General features: G+C 39.3%; 1 protein-coding gene across 1 annotated transcript; it reads right to left on the bottom strand.

Moving 5' to 3' along the window:
- Positions 1-247: 247 nt before the first annotated feature.
- Positions 248-1,345, bottom strand: LOC102716607 (protein DMP4-like). Its single transcript, XM_040525467.1, has one exon. It carries the CDS (start codon positions 1,316-1,318, stop codon positions 548-550), a length of 771 nt encoding a protein of 256 aa, XP_040381401.1. The 5' UTR covers positions 1,319-1,345; the 3' UTR covers positions 248-547.
- Between the last annotated feature and the right edge of the window lie 15,528 nt (positions 1,346-16,873).

Below are 16,873 nucleotides of genomic sequence, written 5' to 3'. Positions count from 1 at the left end.
CGTAGCTGCTTGGTAGTCAGCTTATGAGAATCTAGAAAAGCTCATAAACATAGTTTCTCCAGCTTCTGAATTTTTAGTTTATTTTCCAGAATATGTACCTATAGATTCTCATAAGCTGTGGACCGTTTGAAGCAGCTTCTGGCAATAAGTTCCCCAAATAAGCCCTAGTCTCCTTCCATACGGATTCGCAGAAATTGATTTTTATAATACTAAAGATAAAAATAAAGATTAATCTATCATACTCCCTATTAATTTATTATACAACTAAACCATAAAGTCACGTACAAGATGCACTAATCACAAATCTTATTAGTGTCTTCACGTCATTAATTACACAACTTTCAAATATAAAATGAACATTGTATAATCCCATAAGCAACTATCCACAATTCCACACCAAGTTGACCATCCCTATCAGGACATGGTTTACGTCAAATTCAATTGTACTTGGGTACTTCACACCACAATCAAGTGACGCGAAGCACGGCATGCAACACAGGGGGGGCAGCTGCTGGCTAAGGAGACAGACAACCGCGTCAATTAACGTCTAGGCTACGTGCACTGGGAACCCGATCCCGTGCCGCGTCGACGGGAACGTCGCGAACAGCATCGTCCCGACGAGCCCGCCGGCGAGCGGGACGGCGGTGAGCACCTGCCGCGTGTCGTAGGACATGACCGGGTAGAAGCAGGCGCCGACGTTGTGGTCGAACATGGCGACGGACATGAACACGACCAGGGACAGCACGGCGTGGAAGTAGTCGATGAACCGGAGGCGGTACGTCGCGGCCAGGTCCGGCGGCGGCGGCGCGGTGCCGTCGATCACCCACAGGCCGGAGCGCGTGGCCACCACGTACCGCACCGTGCCCCCGCGGTCGTGGAAGCTGTCCGTGAAGCAGAGGAAGCAGCACGCCGCCGCGCAGAGCCCCACCAGCCACGCCGTCATCACGCGGTTCACGTCGCGGCACTGGCCGCCGTTGGTGAACACCGGGGACAGCACCTCGAACACGAGCACCGCGCCGGTCGGCAGGTGCTTGGCCAGCTCCGCCGTGCTCCGGAACGCCCGCGTGATGGCCCGCTCCAGCCGCTTCGCGTCGTCGTCGGCGTCGGCGGCAGCGCCGCCATCGCCGTCGCCATCGCCCAGCGACAGCAGCAGAGGCTCCGTCTCCTGTGGCACATCGTGGCCGTTGGTTATTCCCACCGAAACTGGTACGGCTGGTGGCTCCACCGAGTGTACGGAAGCAGGCGGCACGGTGGCCGCCGGAGACGACGACGCTGCCGGCTTCTGGGACTCGACATCGATTTGCTTGTTGGACGCCATGGCAGATCAATTCGAACCTCAGTAATTTCTCTTGATTGATCGGTCGAGGAGTGTACCTAATCAAATTGCAGAGAATTTATGCAATGCTGACTTTGTGGAGTGCACGTACGAATTTGTTTGAAGCACAAGTAAGATGAGGCCGGCAAGAAAGCTTAATTGTTTAAGACTTATGTGATTGAGATCATAGCTGCCTTGTCATTAGACAGTTGTTTGTGACAGCACGCGATCAGAAAATTTTCAGATTATACTATACAATGGAGGATGGGTTTCGAGTGTTCTTGATGTGTGCTTATATGTAATTACAGAGACTGAAACTCGTCTTTTTTTTAATGATAGTAACGGACATGGAACGTTAATTGGATTGCTACCGCCATAGGACTCGTTCTAACGCTAATGACTAACTAGTGCATGCGAAAAGCCATTGGAGTATAATTAATTAAGTATTAGCTATTCTAAACTTAAAAAATGAACTAGTCTAACTTTTAAGAAACTTTTATATAACTTTTTTTAAAAATAAATATACTGTTCAGCAATTCGAGAAACATGTGCACCGAAAAAAAGAAAAAAAAAATCTTCCATAGGCGTTTGGGAATATGCCCATAGTTCCTATAATTTGTTTGATCATGTCCAACCTTGTTTAGCCATAGTATATATAGACATGTAGCTTGACTTTGGGAAAAAAAATGGCACGTTGACACTCATAAAATTTTAGCCGTGGAAAATTAAATATAAAGTTTGATGTGGTGCATAATAATATTTTAGGATAGTGGTATCCCATAACTTTATATTATAGGGTTATCAACGCATTCATATTATAGGAACACCCCTTGAACTGGTCTCTCCTTCCGCTTTGGTATCAACTCAAGCTAATGCTAAGGGAAACACAAATTCAGGTTCGATGGATCCCTAAGGGAATTTAATGTAGTACCACATGATTCGGCAAACAGAGGTCGGACTTCATCAATTCTACAAAATCCTACCCTTGTTTGCCAGAATGATCAGCATGGTACTAGCTGTTGTACTTGCCCTGTTTTGGGCTTGCTACCTTGACCCTATCTCATGTATTACTCACTCTGTCCCACGGAAAACCAATTATTTGGTTTTCGTGCCTAGCGTTTGACCATTCATCTTATTTGAAAAATTTTTAAAAAATTTTAACAAAATTAGTCACACTTAAAGTAATATTCATGGTTTATCATCTAATAAAAGCAAAATATTAATTGTAATTTTTATCAAATATTAATCGTAATTTTTTTAAAAATATTATAGGTACAATGTGAAAGATTGATTTATTTTGGGACGGAAGGAGAATGTGTTTAACACCAATAAAGAATGGGATGACATTTTTTTTAAAAAAGGCATTCACTCATTCTTGGTTTGTGTGGACTGACATAAAGCCCATACACCCTAATCTTTTCATTTCTGCTTATATTTATGTGGGATATCTATACCTGGGGTATCCGTAGACTACACTGATACGTACGGTCGTACCGAATAAGAAGGAGAATTTATCTGTATGGTAACGGCTAGGAGTTTGGTGTGTACCGGATTGCATGCCGTGTAATTTGGACCCAAGCCATAACCAAACTGGACTAGATCTTAGTCTTATTAGATTATGACTCTACCATATCTGTAGCCCCTCCCCCATTATATAAGGGGTACGGGGTGTCCCATTGAGGGCAACCGAGATTCATTTACACCATACAATCGCCAAGCAGGAGTAAGATATTATCTTGACACGTTGAGAGTCTGAGCCTGGGAAATCGTCTCCCTCTTCATATAAACCATCAAATTCCGAGCTCGATACTCACCTATAAGTTTATTATCGACACCAATCGTCGACAATTTATAATAACTAGGAAGGTGTCCATGCTTTACAATGGTAGCTCAAATATTTCTTAGATTTTTGAGAGGGGTAAACTTGTATTTTAGGGATGAAATAAGATATTAATAACATGTATAAAGACTATTTTTTAACACTAAAGGACATAGAGTAGTTGGTAAAGAATACAAGATAGGTGGTGGGACCATTGTCATCTTTTTAAGTAGTATAGAAATGTTAAATTTTAAATTTTAAATTATGAGTAGATTATAACCTTTTTATCGTATTTTATATTTCAGTTTTAACTTTTAGATCACTAAAAACATGTATATAAAAATTTTATTAATAAATTGTTTTTTCATCGTAAATATACCGTATAACTCAATCACCCGGTGGTCCACGCCAATCCACAGACCTCAAGTCGTGGGTCTTGAGGTGATCTTACACATTTAGTCACCAATCCACCATTAGCGACCTGAGTCTCGTGACTAAACTGCCCAGTTGTCTCATATTTAAGCCTCCTAATGGATTTCAATCCAATCCAAATCCACTTCAATCCATCTCTTTACTAGTTACTTTACCAAACCAACTCATACTTATTATTCTTCATTAGGATCCAATCTAATTTCAATTTTAGCCCAACCCGTATCAAACCATTTGGTTCAAATGATCCAAAATGGTTCAAATGATCCAATCCACTCTAGCAGAATGGATGTATCATCTTAGTATATATAAACTCGAATTTAAAATTTTAAAACTTGCGTTCACACTGTAATAAAATTTATCAGATTTAACTGAAATTTAGTGGGATGATTTATTATATATAAGAGCAGCTTTTGATCGATTTCTACATATAGGTCTCACATATGTCTATTCTATTATCCAATAGCTACCCAATTAAAGGATCCATTTACACTCCATGGATCAAATCCATTTAAAACCTGAAACCATCTAACCAAATCCAATCCATTTGGTCCTATAACCCAATCCAATCCAAACCATTTGAAGGAACGATCTATTTACACCCAACCAAAAACAAACTAAATTAAAACCCAATCCATTTAGTCTATTTCAATCCAACCCATTAACAGGCCTGCTCATATTCATGAGATCGGTTTTATTCACCTTCATCTTTAAGACACCTCGACGCCTATACGTTTATAGCTACCATGCAGTGGGTCAGCCGATGCGTATCTCTACCACTGAGCCACTGCCCTAGACCGTAGAGCGGTCGATGTCCCAGCGTACCTCCCATCTGCCACTAGCAGTCCTAGCCAAACGATGAGGGTGTTGGTCCACCATGCCAAAGACAATTGCATTTTTTTCGATGGGATTGTAATATAAATATGAAATACATCTACCACACCGCTGATGTCGTACGCAGTGTACGTACGTTTTGAATAGATCCGAAAAGCAGGTTTGATTTGGTGATCCACCATAATAAATATTGCGTTTACTCGCGCATATTTTGTTGTACTTGTTAGTAACGTTTCGTCGTACTGCTGTTTGACATCTTCATACATATTTTGGTCTCAGTGCCACACAGAAGCATGGTCGTAATATTCTGTCTCCTTAACACACTGACAACCCTCTAGACAGCAAACTTTTATGTAATCAGGGCATTTGGAAATTTGTCATTATTGATTTTTTCTAAATTATAAGGATGCCACTAGAATGATACTTCTGGCGGTATTTTTGTAATTCTCAAGTAAACAGTTTTGCAATAACGTTTCAAACCAGTAGTAAATTAACAATTATAATTCTTATATAATTTGGGCAGTCGCATCAGCAAAATACTAATTTCTAGTAATAGACAAAGAGTCTGGTAAATTATCTACGTACTTGGAAAAAAATAAAAGCGAGCACTCTTACGTTGGGTTATTACTTAGAAAAGTATTGGGTAACAAATTTACATCCAATTATACTCGTATTATTTCATGCTAGTGTTGTATCCATGTTAACACTGTAGCAAAATTTAGTAATGCAAATAATACATCCTAAACTCTTTCAAATGCAATACTATAAACTAAACATTCAATGTTATTTGTTTGCTAAGCATTTGCTAATCTTGTTACCTATAAACAAACTCTGATAATATAGCAACAAAGCACCAGCTAATATTGAATATTTTAGTTTTGGATAATTAATTATAAGTTGCCACATATTGTAATTGTAAGTTTTCAAGTTAATTCTACAACTTGCAAGACCCAATTTAGAAACTAATTTCAGAAACGATACTTGATAAATTAATTTCATAAGCCCTCCAAGATGAATTTCACATATTACAAAGACAAATTTAGTTAAATAATTTATATACATTATCTAATATTACCACAAAATTTAAAGTTTATATGCTAAATTTAATGAAAGCAACTTTTATACAAATATGAGTTGCATTCCATACAACTTTCGTTCTCATTATAAGAAATAAAAAATTATTGATCTTTGTATATATCAAATGGACAAAACAACCATGCAACTCATGAATAACACGTAATTTAAATCCTACATTTTCTATGAGTTTAGAAACAAATTTCAATGTCTATCCTTATATTACAAAAAAATATGTTTTAATCAAATATTAATTAACCATACAATACCTAGGAAATATTTATCACATGAGTTCTTTTTAGATTAAAAATATATCATATAGTTTTTAAGAATGTAAAATTATCAGTGATGTTACCACTGGTTATGTTTACTGTTCAATATTATTAGGAGGTGCACATATTCTTATGTAATTAAAAAATATTCTGCAATGATGTATCATTTGATAGATCAAATAATTTACTTATTCCACATAAAATTATGGTGCCAATCGAATATTTCAAGAACCATATATTTATTCGTATTTACCATATATTCATTTTGACGTTATTGCTACTGATTTGGCTGTTTGGGCGTCTGATAAAAGTGGTCTAAAGTCTTCATAAATTTGATGATGAGCGCAACTACGACATGGTGATAAACATGAACTTTATTGTCTTTCCATTGTTGTTGGTGTTCCAACGGTGTTTCGTGCCGTCTTGAGCTAGTACACCGGCCATGCCAATGTTGTAATTAGACATTTATTCTAACGATGTATATAGTTTATATATTCTCGTTATATGAATTCTCAAATATATACGAAATGTTTGTGTTGTTTCTAATTGGAATGGTAATTTCTAATATCTAGAAACTCTTGTTTGCGTCAAAATTGTGTAGGGTTCTTTAGTGGGTTCAGTTAACTAAGGAAGTTCATTGATGTATGGGAAGACACAATCAAATAGGAATTCAAAAGACCATGACAAGACAATTTTTATCCTTTATTAAAATATTTTCTTGTAATTAGGCTTGACTAGTTATTTCTTTTTCTTTTATTAGGAAAGTGTTATCTCATATTTGAGTTGGGCTCTGAGGACCTGGGGCTATAAATATGTGCCCCAAAGGCCATGTAAATGATCTAATGAGATCAGTACAATTTTCTGCGCACCACTCTTCGAAGTAGTTTTTTGATGGAGCGTGCTCTCGGCTGGGCTACATTGGTTAGATCTGACCTCTGGCATGTGAGTTCATTCTTGTCACCATGATAGACATCTCGACTAGATCAGAACTTTCTTGGTTCGATCAGCCATTCTGATATGGTTGTATGACTACTAGTTATCGTATTAGTTCCAGTTTAAAATACTTTTACATCTTTGATCGCTCTAGTTAATTATTCAGTAATAGTATTGGCTAGATTGGAATTTTCTTGTTTACGTCTAATATTCCAATCAGCACTCGTACTATTTTTTCTGATTACATTGGTTCAGTTCTAAGTTACTTTTATATCTTGGATTGATCTTGTCGACCTCTTAGAGTGAATTATGTTGACTTAATTGATACTTGTTGTTTGATATCATCAATCTCGTACTGCCTCAATCCGGTCCTATCTATTATATTACATTTATCAAATAGTTTATATCAAGTTCCTTTATCTTACTCATTGTTTTATCATAATTCCAACCGATAAGTTATTACTCATTGGCTCATTAGATTGATAGTTTGCCTAGGTTTGCTAGCTGATCAATCTATCTCATATCAAGGTTATCCTTAATGCTAGATTATGTAGATCGTGTTGCTAGATCTATGCTTGCTATCTTAATAAGCTCCTTGCTGATAATCAATTTTGATCTGTTTTGTATGCTAGACATAGTTTGATGTTGCACAGGTTCAGTCTGACTTATCAGATTTCTCCTAGTAATCTAAGTTAGATATTTTATAAATCTTGCTCGATCATCAATTGGTTGTAGCTGATGATCCGTGCTAGTCAGCATACTCTGCAGTCATATCAATAATATACTTGATTGCCTTACTATATCAATAATCGACTGGTCTCAACGAATCAAATCGGCCTACCGGCCGATCGGCTGTCTGATATAATTCTAACTTCCTGGTCAAGTGCAACCAACGATCAGGATGAATGGCACGCCATGAACCCGATTTAATAGGGCATGCACTGGACTTAAGTAGATCCGTCAAGCCTTCACATGTTGGCACAAATTTGCCATCAACAACTATATAATTAGTAAGATAATTTATAATTTAGAAAGTCCTTAACATATAGAAAGTATGTGCAAGAAGAGGTAGAGTTCGTCCTTTGGTGCATCTCACATCAACACCAGTGCTTCATGGTGATGATTTCCCATGATGTTGATCACTTTTATATTGACATATATTACATAGGCGAAAAAAGTGATGACAAACATATACATTCATCACATATACAATAGTCTTAAACAGTAACAACACCTATATATATATATATTAACCATTTAGTTTTAGCAATTAAAGTAAAGTCTCCAAATAAATTAAAATGCATCTGAATATATATACTCTATATATATATATATATTGTATCGACGGTTTGCATTATTTACCTTGTTTATTATTAATGATTAAGGAAATTGTACGTATATATTACATGTAAACATATTCTTCTTATTTACATTAATCGATTACCATATTTATCTCGTCGATAAGAGAAGCAGGGAAAAGATTAAAGAAGGAAAGGGAAAATTCTGAATGGGCCATAATGTACAAGTAAATTAATCTGGACTGTTTGGTGATGAATGAGATTAAAGAAGGAAAGGGAAAATTCTAAATGGGCCATAATGTAGGATGTTAGATCAAAACATTAATCTGGACTGTTTGGTGATGAATGAGTCACGGAAGACGAGAAATACTACTTAGATAAAAACATTACCCATACCCATAAAGTATGTAGTATCCAACTGGGATGGGTAACCCAATAGATAAAAGAAAGGGCATGTTTTGTACGGGCTTGATTAATAAATCTTCCCTATAAATCTATATCTATACTATTATAAAAAACGGTAACAATTCTGCTTGGATTTTCGTCCGTCCGTGCTGACGTCATCCACATGTCATGATGACGCCAGCAACAGCAACGTCGCCGATCTCCTTGATCTTTCGGTGTCTGCGCGAAAACTCGAGTCAAATTCATACGCTAGAAAGCAAGTTTGGTTTGTTAGCGCAGTGGAGATGGCGCTCCTCCCACAGTAGCAGGTTCCTTGTTCAAGTCCCAGATTGCCAGGGCAGGCGACGCGGAGAATATTTTTCAATCAGCTTTATTAACTGCAGCTAGCCTATTAACTAATAAAATTAAGATTTGATTTTAGTCCGTCTAGTATTTTTTTATATATTTATTATTATTAAATATGTCAGGTAATAACGTACAAGTTTAACACAAAAACTTTGACACCTAAATAAATTCTCAAATTAAATTATTATTATGATTTTAGGGTAGATTATTTTGATTGTTCTATAATCCAAATCTCTATTATTGTAAAAAATATCCAAATTTCTACCGTTATAAAAATTAATAAATTTTTACACCTGCATAAATTCTCAAATTAAATCATTATTATTGCGATTTTAGGATAGATTGTTTTGATTGTTGTATAATCCAATTCTCTACTATCATAAAAGTTATCAAAGTATCTACTGTTATAAGAATTAATAGTGTTTCTGCCATCCATGCCAATCAGGCCACGTTGATCATGTTGTGTGTGTTGCCGGGGGTCTTTCATCTGCTCTGTAGTCTATCTTGAATGGGTTGCGTCATATAGTACAGTGGTTGTGCGTTTGTGGTTGCAATGTGCTTGCTTTGTAAGTGAAAGATTGCGAGTTTGATCCTTGCGCGAGAGCATGTTTTCTATTTTTTTTCTTTTCTTTTTGAGCAGTCGTTCGTCCAAAACTGTTGTTTCGATAGAATAAACAGTTGACCTTAATAAATAAAAGTTTCATAGACCAATAGTTAAGACATTGATCATTAACCTAGATGTGCTAGGTACGACTCTCTTTTTTTGTGCGTTTACCTGCCAGTACAGTTTTGATGATGTATTTAGTTCCACGTTTTATATCCAATGTAAATATATAATCAGTAAAATAAGAGTGTAATGGTACGTTGATTACACTTTACTATTTCTGACTCAAGGCTAAATTTATTTTATTTTATATAATTAAAATTAACTTGACCCGATGCAACGCATGGGTGATTTTTCTAGTATTAGACAAAATTAACATTTTTTGTAATGTGAACGTTCGCTTAAAAAATTTGGCTACGTTGTTTTACACGTACTAAGGAGTGCGGACAAAGTGAGTGAAAATTGAATTACCCTTTCCCTACGAAAAAACTCAGATAGATATTTCTCTTACCAATATCCTACCTAAATAATGTGAGTATGGGATATGAGAATGGGTAATGAACACCAATTGTAGGACTACCCTGTGGTCCTATGTGTGACGTCCTAGTTTAGTGGTGGATGCGGCAGCATAGACGCATGCATAGGGTGTGCTTGCATCCCCAATTTTCATTTGGGAAAAAACTACGTAGTACTCTACATATGTCACGTAGTAATCTTGCCGCTAATTAAAGAAGTTAGTTAGATAATTAATATTCCTGCGCTAATTTACTTGTACATTGCCACTAATTATTTTTGCAACGCCCATGTTAAATTTACGTATAAACATGCAGTATGCCCAATTAAAAATTCAGCAATAACTATATCATTAGACCATTGCAGTACTTTTTTGATTATCATATTATCACGCTCATCTTTTTTTTTCTTCTGTTTATATATATTTATAAGCTAAAATTTGAATATTTAAACTTAAATTTGGTTTTTAATATTGGCTTTTATATTGCTAAGCACACCTATATAAAAGTTTTTAATTATAGATTATTTTTCATCACAAATATATCATCCTAGGTTGAAAGTTTCACTAAAATTCGCACCATCAGGAAAATCGTGGCTCCGCCACTGTCCTACTTGGTCATGCATCATGTCAATGTCAGGAGATATTTTTCTCCGATTAGCTCAAGTCAAGTTGTCTTGTCTCAAATATGAATGATTTATTGAGTTTTTTAAAATTTTCTTCACATCTAAGCTCAATAAATACATATCTTTCACCTTTTTTTTTCTTAATTTCCCATCAAAATTTTTTAATTTTTTTGAATTTGGGAGGTTTTTCCCCGAAGAAACCACCCAAAACCATTACCGTTTCTCGGAGATACGCTCGATTATCACAATAATCATGACAATTACCACAATAAGAGAAACCCGACTCGAGACTGCGTTCCGGAGGATGGAAGACTTTCAGTGGAAGTCGTGGAGAACCTGCATACATGAGTACAGGACGATCAAATAGCAAAGTTCACAAACAAAATTTTAAAAAAAAAATCTGCGAGCACATCAGTACTTGGGCCAAGTCTATTAACCAGTGTAGCGATCTTTGAGCGCCAGCCCAGGCAAAACCCATATAAATGAAGGGATGGATCATCTTTGGCTTAAAAAAAATCTCAGTTTAAGCCTCTAAAGGTCACAATGACGGATTCAACAAATGCATGAACGGATATAAAATATCAGCAAAAAAAAGGGGTAATTAGTTGTGGAAAAAGGAATCAGATATACGTAACTACGTTACACCTCCTTTGAAAAACATACCCAACTAGGCGTGCTGTTGTTCCAACCATCATCTATTTTAAAATTGATGAACTCAAATACACCTACTTTTCATGCTCGTTTACCCAATACCCAAGGTATTTTTTTATAAAGTGTGACAAAGAAAGTAGTTATTAAAAAACTGAGATAAGAAAAAGGAGATTAAAGTGCTTTACTGTGTTTAACAGTAAATTATAGTAGCACAGCTGACTAGTGAGCCATGGCAAAATCCACTCGGGTGTGGGCCCTGCCGGGGACCCACCCCAACGGGGCCAGAGGCAGTGAAAGTTTTTACCCGCAGGGCCCCAAAACATTAAAAAAATAAAAAGGGAAAACACCACTATTGGGCCAGCCTGCTACTGCACTATTGGGCCAACCTGGGAACAACCAAAACAAATTGCAAAACGCTAGCACTCCAACTCACAGTCCGCCCGTCCGCCGCCTGCAACAGCACGGAGCCACAGACGACGGTTTCCGCCGGCCCACCACCCGCCGCCGGCACGCCACCCTCCGCCGCCCTCTGCCCTCTCCTCCCCACGCCTTCTGCTCCTCTCTAGGATTGAAAACGGAACAGAATTTTTCCGGAATCCGGACCTGTTTTCGGAAACGAAATCAATCAGTCGGAATTTTTTCGGAAATCTTCGGGAACGGTATCGGAATCGGAATTTTTTTTCGAAAATGGAAACGGATACGGTAGAAGCATTTTTTTTCGAAAATCGGTCGGAAACTTTCCGGAATTTTTTTCGGAATTCCGAACATTGGCCTCAACAAAATTTGGCACAATGGCCCAATCCGGGCAGGCAGGCCCAAAGAAAGCACTTAACCGGTTAACCCCTAGCTTGCCTGGGATGTGTGCGTTCTGTGCCCGTGCGTGCAGCGTCCGTTCGGCCGCGGAGCCGTCGTGTTCGGTGTTCCAGACCCTCGCCGGCATAGCCGCCCGTTGCTGCCTCGCCGGCGTCGCCACATTCCAGCCCCCCAGCCAGTCGCCCCCTGCTACCTCGCTGCCCCTCCCAGGAGCGCCGCCCCCTGCAAGCGCCACCAACAGCGGTCGGGGTCGATACCGCTAGCCCCCGACGCCGCCTCCAGCGCCGGGCGCCGGCGCCGCTAGCCCCTGACACCACATTCCTCACCGTTCGCCGCCCCTACCAGCTCCTACGCTGATCCTGCTTCGCTTCTTTTCCTTGTCGCCCCGGACGCCTCCCGTCATGAGTTCTTCTCGTGATATTTCACAATTTATGACGTGTTGTTCTGTATTTTACTTTTAGAGTTTGATGTGTTCTTTTCGAAAAGTGGTGGATACATATTTTGAGGTATTATTATATTCCGATAAATTTTCGATACCGTATTCGATTCGTTTCGTATTCGCTCCACCGTCGTTTTCAACAGTGCCCGATTCCGTTTTTGTATCCGAGGTTTCCGTTTCCGATACCGGTTCCAAAAAAATTATGGAAACAAAAACGGTAGAGGTCGATTCCGTCCGTTTCCGATCCGTTTTCATCTCTACTCCTCGCCGCCCTCACTCCCTCAGGCTGCCCATAGCCCACAACTGCACGACGTGCCTGGCCACCCGTCACCGGCCGCCCTCAGCCGATCTACCCACCGACCAATATGGCCACCGCCCTCAGCCCACCGAAGCGGCGACCGGGCATAGCCCTCCGGCCCCCGTCGCCTCCGCCGGTTCGCCCGAAGCGGATCTGACTGACGTCGTCTCCGCCCGACGCTGACGTGCTCCCTCCGCCCGAGTCCCGACGCAGCCAAGGCACCAACGACTGATCTGTGAGATAATGACTTGATAGGTAGAGTAACCTCTTGATGTTCACCTTTTGCTCAATTGAAATTTCTGTTTTAACTTGAGATGTTCATCTTGTGCTAATTGCATTGAGATCTCACTCGTTTTTGGGGATTTCGGGGCCCTATTCGGGGGTGGGGGCAGTGATCGTTTTCTCCCTGGTTTCCGTTTCGAGGCCGGGGCCACAGCCAAGGGCGTTCCAGCACTCCCGCCCCCCGCTCCGCCCCGTTGCCAACTCTAACCCCACCCCTAGCCCCGCAAAAATGAAATGAAATTATATTTTATTCCATTCATTTGCATTGTTTTAGTAGGTTCTTTGATTTTAGACTTGTTTCTACGACTTGCAAAAATTAAGTTTTATTAAAATAATATTTTTAATTGGTTAAAACATGATAGCATTTGTGTTTGTATTGTCTAAAAACAAAAGAATCTTTTATTACCATACTTAACAAATTGAGATAGACCAAGTATAAAAAGCGGCTAGTTCACATATGTGGTGCTGTCAATTTTGATATTTTGGTTTTGTTTGAAAGCTTATTTTACAAATAGAGCCTAAAAAACTTATTGCACGAGAATGAATATTTTTTTATCTCACCAACGTTACTGGCGCTGACATTGAATAGGACGGAGTCCATATCGTTGGCGCCATCCTCCGGCCACGTGAGCATAACCTAATGGCGTGTATAACACTTGGAGAACGGCGCTAACGATATTGACATCATCCTATTCAATATCGGCACCGATAATGTTGACGTGGTAAAAAGGTTCATTCGTGCAATAATTTTTTAGAGGTCTATTTATAAAATAATTTTTTTAAAATACCAAAATGTCAAAATTGTTGAGTGGTGCTGATATAATAGTCTACTTGACAAGTAACGATTGTGGTACAGTGCCATCCAGTAGTATAGATAAATGGTATGATAGGTAGATTTACTGTTATGACGATGGTTGTTTAATTATTTGCCGAGTGCCCTTTTTTGTCCTCCGGATCTTGTTCGTTGATAGCTCTTGTAGCAGTAAGTACCGTCTGGAGCGTAGCAGTAAGTACCGTCTTGTAAACGGCAACCAGCGAAGCTTTTCCCCCACAAACCACTGCAATCGGTTTGCTTGACTGCTAGCTCGGCGTACTTGGTTACGCCATGTGCATATTGTTAGGAACCCAGCCATGAAACTAACATCGGTAGCTAAACACGAAAACGATTAGCATAGAAGATTCAATCTTGATGATTATACCGAGAGATGATATTTGTTAACGAGGTTCGCACAAACATACTCCCCAGGGCACTGATTACAAGCGCTCCTTCCTAATTACAGCATAATTATAACTTATCGGGTATCAATGACCATGACCGGTCGCCTATGCCACCGACGGTTGTTCCGTACGCCTACCTATTTTACTATTGTTGCAAGGTTACAATAGTACTTTGTTCCTATTTAAAGGATTGTCTACAATAGAGATCGACTCCACTACTGTCCTAACACCTACTACAACTCTAAGTTCTAATTAGTAACTGATTATGTATACATATATAACATAAACTCTAACAAACTCAACCTTCACGAATATGCCATGCTAATTTGGATCTGCTCCTTGCATGAACCTTTGTGTACTTGACTTGAGTTGGTTCTTTTGCCGCTCGCGTCTAGCCGCCCGATGAACCTACACCTAGCTAGTCATCTTTAGGATCGTGCACCACAACACCAGCAAACTCATCCATGACTCCACTTGCAACAACGCTCCTCTATAGCTCGTACAATCTTGAGCCAACCATCTCGCCTGACATAGCAATCTTGTCGGCCTTCATGTTCTTCATGGTCTTCCTATCAAAATCCACTTGATACAACCATCCTTACTCATGAAGGCTCCCAAGTAAAATCAGACTCCTCCTTAGCCCCGACACGTGCCTCAGACCCCCAAAGTAGCACTTCATTTTCATCATACATCTTGAACCTGACATCGCCCACTCTAAAAAGTCGATAACTCACATCATCTCCCAAGTGAACATCTCTAAACTTGCGAGATACCTATGAAGACAACCACTTATTTTTTGATGTTACGTGATAGGAACTAGCCGAATCAAATATCCACGCTTCCCCAGACTTCTCGTTAGACCGTGAGTAGCTCATGATTGCTTCTATCTGAGTCATCATCATGAACCACTAATCTGCACTTGCACCCTTGTTGTTCTTTAGCAACAGACAATCCCTCCTCATATCCGCAAAATTATGGCACTCAAAGAAACGTAGCACCTTCTTCTTCTTGCTCACCCCCGTGTCCTTATCATGCATTGCCTTGACCAGCGAACCCAAAACTTCAGCATGAGATGGCTTGTTAACTCATTCTTCCTCGACTCATCAAATCACGAGCCATCAACGCCAAGATTACCTACTCGGTATTGATGGTTTCCTTGACGTACATCAGGGTAGTCACAACATGTTCATAAGATTGCAGTAAAGATCTGAATAGAATAATGCATTTGTCTTCATCCTGCAGTTTCACACCCAACTTGCTTAGTTCCATGCATAACTGATTGAAGACGTCCATGTGCTTCTTGAGATCTGACTCTTCCTTTGTGTCTGCAAACTATACAGTTGTTGTTTCATATACAACTTACTACTAGTCACTGAGTTGGACATATACTAGGATGTCAACTTGTCCCAAATCCCCTTTTATAGTTCCTCATCCATGACATGGTACATGGAATAATCCACGACACACAATCGTATAATCACGGCTGCCCGCGACTTGATTTCTTCTCACTTATCATCCTTCATATAATCTAGTTTGCTCTCTCCTAGACCCTTGGATACATCCTATTAAGTCAATAGATCCTTTACTCAAATATGCCAGATAACAAAATTTCTAGTGCCATCGAACTTCAGCACTTCAAAATTGGAAGCTATCGCCACCGCCATCGACGATAATCAACTCAATCAACTATCGCCTTGATTAAATTGATATGCCTTGATTATCTGACTCACCGACTAAACTCACACGGTCAATAGCCAGATCGAACTCCTTTTTATTTGTCTCCTCTAGAAAAACCAGCTCAAATTTTTCTTTGATCAAAAAACCAATCCTTTTTTATTTAACCTCCTTTTTTCCTTTGGTCAAATAAAAAATTCAGCAGTCAAGGAACCAGACCTGATCCCTTCCACCTTTTACCTTTTACGTCGTTCCTCCTCTCTTCTCCTTCCAATAGCACACCACTGGGTACTAGTGTTAAGGTTCTCTTGGAGGGTCTTATATGGCTCCAAACATGCTGCACCTACCACAATTGGTGCTACATCTTCCACATTGAATGTGACGTGGAAAAAGGGACACCCCCTCTCGAGTCTAATCAACAACATCACACCATCACCCCTCCTATGATGAACAACGGATGAAGATAGGCTCCCATGGGCCACCCATACATAACTTAGGGTTTTGTAGCCATGGTACCCCTTGAGATTATAAAAGTAGGGCCATGCCCAACAGGAAAAAATAGAAACAAACTGAACCAAAAAAAAGAGAGATGGATCAATCAACAAGCTCGTGGAAACACCATAAGAGTACGGTCTTATGGAACTAGGTTGTCAAAACATGGATACTTCTTTGCATCTATTCTTGCTCACCATCACTCAATTCATCCCCTGGGCTAACCCAGAAAGAGGGTCTCTCACAATCCCATGCTAGAGGAGTTTACCTCTAACATCACGTCACCCACCAAAAAACTTTGGATAAATATAAACATCTCTAGATTTAATTTCTTACATAAATAAATCAAAATGTTGCATAAGTAAACTAAAAAAATAATCTCATATCGATATATTCTATATAAGTATATGAAAGCATTGCACATGAATAGATCAAAAGTATGAAACATGAATGAAACATAACAATGGTTCAGAACCTGATCTCTACAACGGTGGTTGCATGAGTATTGCACAATAAGAAACATTGGCGACGATGCACCATA

This window comes from Oryza brachyantha, chromosome 6 (assembly GCF_000231095.2).
Source record: "Oryza brachyantha chromosome 6, ObraRS2, whole genome shotgun sequence".
Taxonomy (NCBI): Eukaryota; Viridiplantae; Streptophyta; class Magnoliopsida; order Poales; family Poaceae; genus Oryza; species Oryza brachyantha.
Note: the sequence above shows the minus strand (reverse complement) of the source record. Positions and strands in the feature narration are given on the sequence as shown.